General features: G+C 41.0%; 1 protein-coding gene across 1 annotated transcript; it reads left to right on the top strand.

The window, feature by feature from the left end:
- The first annotated feature begins 829 nt into the window (after positions 1–829).
- LOC116891992 (periphilin-1-like) lies at positions 830–6,274 on the top strand. Its single transcript, XM_032893446.1, is given in 3 exon segments — positions 830–837; positions 5,390–6,237; positions 6,240–6,274. Coding segments are annotated over 3 exon segments (891 nt in total).
- Positions 6,275–7,666: the final 1,392 nt, after the last annotated feature.

The raw sequence follows: 7,666 nt of genomic DNA, 5'->3' as shown, positions 1-7,666 counted from the left end.
CTATAATTTAATTTAAATTTTAACTGAAAACCTGATACTCAGCTCACTTCGTGGGGAACTTCAGGGGAGTACTGAAAAATGTGTGTGTGTGTGTGTGTGTGTGTGTGTGTGTGTGTGTGTGTGTTTGTTTGTTTGTTTGTAAGTAAATCTACCTTTTCTTTGAGTATAAATATTTCTGTTGAAAACAGCATCTGCACTGTGCTCGATTGTAAGTGTTACACAAACACATTTGGAATACAGTAGAGAACAGTAAAGTGTATTGAGAAATTTTATATTAATAAAATGATTAAGATTTTGGATATTTTGGGCTAAAATTTCAAATATCAAAAGGTTTTTATTGGGGCTGGAGAGATGGCCTAGTGATTAAGAGCACTTGCTGTTCTTGCAGAAGACCAGTATTTAGTTCTCAACACCCACATCTGGTGACTCACTTCCCCTCTTCTGGCATGTACTAGGAAACAGACACACACACACACACACACACACACACACACACACACACTTTTAAAAATTAGGTTTACTCCTCTCCACTTTTAAGATATTTTAACATTGTCTATACACATTTTATTTCTGTTGTACAGAGTCAGTCAGTACCCTTCCCAGGGTCCTTGGAGTGAATGGTGAGCATGGGTGCAGGGTGGAAGGGCAGTGTGCTGAGTCACTGGCAAACCTCTCAACACTCACTACATACCAGGAACTACTTTTGTGACTCAGCACTTAGTAATTTATGTAATCCTTACCACGACCCTATACATGGGTACTATTATTGTCTCACGTTACACAGGACGATCTGAGACAGAGGTCCATGAACAAATATTTAGGAGCAGCGATGTCGAAGTAGAGGAATTTCTGCCAGTGTATAGTCTTGAACTTTAAACTTAGTCTTCTTGGAGCTGTCTGTAAACCGCTTCATGCAGAGCATCAGTGTCAAGCATTGTGCTTGAGAATGTGCTGGGTAGCCTGGCCCAGGTTTCCTGTACAGCGGCACAGTCGGCTGCATCCCTTCCGAGAACGTCAATGTTTTACTAAACAATGCAGATGCAACTAGATAACTCACCAACAAGGGTGTAGTTGTGGTACAGCAAAGGGCTTGTTAGAGGAGCTGCTCAGGGAAGCTCGTCCATTTTATTCCGAAGAGTGGGAACACCTGCTCCAAAAGTCCACCCCTCCCAGCAGACAGGCACAGAGCAATTGTCTGTAGAGTAGAGATTAGAAAGGCTGGAGGCCCCCAGGAGTTGCTTTCTTGCTCTTTCCAGAAAACCACAGTAGGAAAGAAGGTGACCAATGACAATGTACAAATATCCTGTGAGAGAGCTCCATTTGTTTTGAAGAAAACACAAATTGGCTTGTATTCAGAAACGGCAACAGAGAAATGCAAGTTAGCCTCTTGGATGGGAAGGTAACACTGCCCACTGCACCAGCGAACAAAGCTTTCTCCTTTTATGAGAACATGTTAAAGCTGTGGTCAGAACTCGCTCTTGCTAGTTAGTCAGAATCCACATCTGTTCCAGAAAATGCTGCCTGCACTCATTGTAAGCCTCCACATAATCCGTGTGGCAAACACTGGCAGATCCTTTGGTGAACAGGCAACTCTTTAAAGCCTGGCTTAATTATTAGGGTAGAAGGTGGACAAGCCCACACAGCCAATCCATCAAGGACAACAAACGTTACTTCTGCACTTTCCTGAAAGCCAGAGCTGTCAATTAGAGATAGCTATAGGTGTTATTCTCTAGGATCACAAAAGAGAAGTGTCCAGTTTAGTTAATTATCATTGCCAGGTGGTGGGGAGTGACTTGAGCTTTGTTGAGTACAGACTTGTGTTCCTCATAGCACAGTCTGAATCTTTGACAGGCAAATTCTCATCTAGACTCACATCCACTGCCTCATGCACAACAGCCAAACTGGATCACCAGCATGGCGCCCATCAGTGGAAAACCTGATAAACCAGGAGTATACGTACATCACAATGGTGTTCAGCCTTAAAAACAAGAGAATCTTTTTCATCTTTTGGGACAACTTGGATGAAGCTAGATGACACAAGCCAGGCACAGACAGATGGGTATCTTGCGAGTCTCTGTGGAACCTAAACAGGCTGATTAGGAGTGGGAGAGGGCAGAATGCAGTCAGCAGAGGTCAGGGAGGCACAAGGGCTGTGTTCACGCAGTTCAGCAGATGCACATCTCAGGTCAAGCCCTACCGTGTAGCCAGCTCACCAGAGTTTAGAAAATTGTGAATATTCCAAAAGTGCTAATAGGAGATTTTAAATGGTGTCAACAAGAAATCAGTAAGAGGACCTATTAGTTCCTTTGTTTTTATCATTTCACAGTATATATGAACAAAACATTGTGCCCCATAAATATATACAATTTTGTCAATTAAAAACAAAAATGCTTGCATTTTAACAAGAACACAGGGCTTCTGCTTTCTAGACTGTAGAGACAGAGAATGTGATACCCTTTCTTTTTCTCCTCCTCACTTTTACAATCTTTCCTCCGTTGCAACCTTCTGTAAAGCTTCTGGTTCCACAAGGCAAATCCAGTGATTTGCTTGCTTTCTGGTCTGTTGTAGCTGAGTCCAATTTCCGCAAGTCTGAAACAAGTCTTCTGAACTCAGTAACCTTTCTTATCAGAGGCTGATAAGTGTCGTCCCCACACCCAGTCTGCAGACCTCCTTTGAGAAGCCCTGACCTCGATGGTACCTCTCCAGTGCCCTGGACTTCTGACCCACAATGCCTGAGCTCCAGGCAGCTTCACTCAAGGCAGTGAGTGTCAACCGGAAGTCACATCTGCATCCTGATTGGTCAGAAAGTTACTGCGCACATAGTACACTGCCCCCTTCAGCTGAACCTCGTCAAGCAAGGTGTTAATCTGTACAGTTCATTTTCTTTTTTCTTTCAAGATAGTGAATTCCAGCGATTTACTTGCCACATATTCTGGCATCGTTCCCGCTAGCGTGTTGATATTATGGATTTAAACCAAGTTTGTTCTCACATCTCCCGAGTTTATAATCTGGGTTTATAATTTTCTGCTAAAAGGTTAGGTTGCCGACTTTGACTGGACACAGCACATTTGGAGTCCATCAAATTTTAATTTATGAATAAACACAAGGAGACTGTCTCTCTCTCTCTCCTGGACATAAATTGTGGAGTTGTTTTTGTCACAGGAGACAGAAATGTTGTAAAACTTTTGCTTTAATCTCTTCCCCGTTTGGCTGTCCTTGTTCCAGAGTCGGGTCTTTCAAAATCTTGTTAAATACATTACAGCTTGTTACAGCCTCTGTTTATATTAGGGACTCACTAAGAGGAGGTGTCAATGATGTAAACATTACATGAAAGTAAGGGTTACAGAGATGAGAATAGGGCTTAATGGAGCAGCTTCGCTAGTGGGAAGGGCTCTGACACTGACCAGAGCTGGTCTCACAGGGAGCGGCTCCCTTGCCACGCGGCCTTTTAGCAACCTTTAAAAACTATCTACGCTTGTTTACACAAAAGTGTTTCAAGCGCTCTTCTGCTATAAATTGTGTATGGCTCAGCCTGTGCATTAGGACTCATACTAAATGTCTTTATCTGGAAAGATAAAAGAAATATTTACGATTCCTCGGAAATGTATTTGCTTTTCCCATGGCTTTGGCTAATAATGTGACCAACTAAAAGGAGCCGCTTAAGAACTGCTGTTTATCTAACAAACAGTAGCCTAAGGCCTCTGATGTCTTCTAAGGCTAAAGTCTAACGAATAATTAGGGCTTTCCTACTGCCCCCGCCACACATACTTTTTTTTTTTTTTTTTTTAAGATAGATATATACCTATTCTCTAAGAAAAGAATTTGCTTGGTTCTTAAGGGATGATAAATTGTTTTTCTAGGATGGTTTGTTGAATTCATATATGATTAAAGTATGCCTTAAAGGAAATTCAAAGTAAAAACATGATGTAGTCCCACCAGATTTGAGTGTCTAAATTCCAAGAGCATCAAGTGTTGGTGAGGATGTGCTACAAAGAGAAGTTTCCTATCAGCTGGTGGTGGTATGATTTGGTGCAGAAAATTTGTAAAGACAATTTCATCTTATAGAGTGGAACTCATGAATACTATACAATTGGGCATTTCTCCTCTTAGCTAGGTATATTAGGGCATTATTATATAGGTATACTAGAACTGGGGCAAGAATCTCTTCATTAATGTAATTTCTAATATCAAAATGCTCACAAGAAACTCCAAATGACTGTTGTGTGGTATTTGGTTCATATAATGGGATATAATACTGTAGCAAAAAAAAAATGACTTGAATGCAGCTACACGGGTCATATGCATGACTCTGTAAACAAAAGATTAGATAAGATTAGGAAGAAAGTTTCATGGGACAGTAGAGATAATATAGGAGTTGATACTACTCACTGCTTTTCTAGAGGTCCTGTGTTTGGGACTCAGTATCCATGTTTGGCAGTGCAATTGTCTGTAGCTCCAGTTTAACAGCAATCTAATACCCTCTTCTGGACTCTCTAGTCACCTACACATACATTGAGTATGTGTATAGCATGCACAAATGCAGATACACATGTACACATAATTAAAAAAATGTTAAGAAAGTGTGTTCCAGAAAACTACACATGAGAAATTTTCACTTGAATGATTTTAAATAATTAAAATAATGAGCTAAACCAAGAAAGTTATGGCTATATGATAAGATGATTAAATAATATGAAGAGACTATTATTGTTAACTCAAAATGAGAGAGTGGTTACATTTGGGGGAAGAGAGCAGCAATGATGGAGAACCACACAGTGGAGTTGAAGAAACCATGTCCATTTGTTAACAATGATTTAATTATTGTTTTGAATTATATATTTGTGTGTGTCTGTGAATGCTTTGGTAAGTGCCCACAGAGGATAGAGATATAACATGCCTTGAGCATTAAGGTTATAGGTGTTTGTGACATGCCTGATGTGGATGCTGGGAGTCAAACTCTGATTCTCTGCAAGAGCAGTATGCACTTTTAACCACTGTGCTGGCTAAGTTTATGTCAACTTAACACAGGCTTCAATCATCTGAGGGGAGAGAATTCCAATTGAGAAAATACCTACATATGGCTGGGCTCTAGGTAAGCCTGTAGAACATTTTCTTAGTGATTTATCAGAGGGGGCACAGCCCATTGTGGGTCAGGTAGATGGTTCTAGGTTCTTTAACAAAGCAGGTGCTCCTGTGGCAGCCTGCATGCCAGCATCCTGGAACCTGGAGCAATCAATTTACACTGAAGCCCAAGTGTCCTAGAGTCCAGCTTATCTAGAGTGCAGATGCATTTTGAGGCTAGTGTCTCAGTGACCATCAAAGAACTGCTGGGATTGTCTTGGTGAACTTGTGGCTAGCCCAACCTTCCATTCCTTGGTCACCATTGAAGATCAGTGTACAGAAGAGACAAGATGTGGTCTAAGAGATCATATGACGAAGGTCCTCAGAATGTTTCCAGTGGTGAGTCTGGCTTGAGGAAAACAAGAGATGATCTTTCTGCAAGCCGACAGCGTGCATGCAGGGATAAGAAAGATGACTATAGAAGAAAATGTTCCTCCTCTTCCCATTATTCAAAACAACAGTCTCCCCATAAAGGGGCATCTTGTTTTTCCAGAAAATCAGGTGTAGATAGAAAGACCTCCCCACACAGCAAATCTAGATCCAGTGGAAGACGCTCTACAAAACAAAGCAAACTGCAGTCTTCCCATGGTTCAGAGCTTAGGAAGTCCAAGCATGCTCATTCCTCCTACAAATGGTGCAGTGAAGAAAAGCCAGAAGGAGGTAAAAAGAGGCCTGGCCAGTCTTTGAAAACATCAAGAGACACATACCCAAAAAGTTCTTCAGCAGTTCTTTCATTGGAAATTTTAAACAAACTCAGATGGTTTGGTGAAAAGGGACTTCCTAAAGCTGCTGGCAAGCAAGCTGTCAAAAAGCCAGAGATAGCAGAGGAAAGTGACTTACCTCAAATTTCTGAGTTTGAAGTTATGGATCAAACACAAGAACCCGAGTCAAACAAAACAGATCACACAGAGTTTATTGATGACCAAGTAACCAATCGCCGTAAAGCAATAGTGTCAAAAACCAAGGAAATTGAACAAACCTACTACCAAGACTGTGAGACCTTCAGAATGGTGGTGAAAATGCTGGTTGAAAAAGACCCTTCGTTAGAAAGGTCCATTCAGTTTGCACTTAGGCAGAATTTACATAAAATAAGTGAACGCCGTGTGAAAGAGCTCAGGCATTCATTGCAGAGGATGACGCTGCTGCTTCCTAAGAACTGGTGCTCTAGCAGAAAGTATTTGTTGATTGTCATTCCAGAATTGTACAACTACCTCATATATGGAATTTTCGTGATGAAATAAATACTAGCAAGCATCTGAAATGATGAGCTTAAAAGAATCTTCAGAAATGTTTCTACCTATGGAACCTTGTGGTTCATACACTCACCAGTGCCCAGTTTGTGGCTTAGCCTGCTGAGGAGGCTTAATTACTTATGTTCTGTAGTCTTCCAAGTAGACGGAATCTATAGCCCAAGTGTACTTTATGGTTAGAGATTGACCTTCATAGTAGATGGTAGCATGTAAAAATGTTAGGATTTGAGTTGTGATTTTTATTGACTTCTTAGGCTTTGTTGTTCTTATTAAAATATCCTACATTAAAGTATGTTTTCTTAATAAGCTAGTACTTTGGTACCTTAAGAGAATAAAACATGGGAATGGCTGAAAAAAATGCAGAAATGAGTTATATAACATGCAAACATGAAGTTTTTTATAACATGCCAATACATAGAAAAAGACAGTGGCTTCGGAAGCATTCAAAAGGAACCAGTATCTATTTGGCTGTAGTAGGTTATTCTTCAAATTCTCAGTAGCTTTGTGAAGGAATCAAAATTTATTTTTCTCTCATGCTACATGTTTTTGAGTACTGTGGCCACTCCAGGACCTGGGCAGGCAGAGATGCCAGAGAAAAGTGTTGCTGTGACTTTTGCTGTACATCTAGATCATCACAGGGGTAAGTTGGGGGAAAAGGGAAGCATGATGAGTCAGCCAGGTTGAGAAATGTTGAGGTTATTACTGTGTGCTTTATTTAGTGGTCCAGAAGAGCCCAGGCTTTTTGCTGTCACAGCTCTGATTTTGTAAAATAAAATTAAAATCCTGCGTTAAAAGGGTTTTTTTCTTGATGGTCTTGGGAAGGAATCCCTCTTGGAGGTAGAACGCTCTTATTTCAAAGAAAAGCTAATACACACCAACTAAACTCTTCTAATCAGGGTAAGTGTTCTTGGACTCTCTCTGTTATCTGTGGTGAGGAAAGGCTCACCACTCCCCTTCCCAGAACTGATGAAAGGCATGTCACGGTGGTGTAAGAGGTGGCTTGGTAAACATAGCAGCAGTAGTCCAACATAGCAACTAGACACTACAGTTCCCGGCCAAGAGTTCCCCATTCCTCTGTGGGTATCAGATGGAGCAGACTGTTTATCTTCAGAGGTGCACCTGTACCCACATAGTAAAATGGGGTGGGAAAATGTACATCAGCATTGTGACCTGGGGGTAGGGGGAGTCTAGCTCTTCCATCTCTGGTCCCTTTTTTTTTTTTTTTTCAGGACACAGTGAAGAACTAAATCTTCTGTATCCCTTTTCCTTCAGGTTAAGGCTGTGTGCTCTAGATA

This window comes from Rattus rattus, chromosome 2, assembly GCF_011064425.1.
Source record: "Rattus rattus isolate New Zealand chromosome 2, Rrattus_CSIRO_v1, whole genome shotgun sequence".
In the NCBI taxonomy this organism is placed as follows: domain Eukaryota; kingdom Metazoa; phylum Chordata; class Mammalia; order Rodentia; family Muridae; genus Rattus; species Rattus rattus.
Note: the sequence above shows the minus strand (reverse complement) of the source record. Positions and strands in the feature narration are given on the sequence as shown.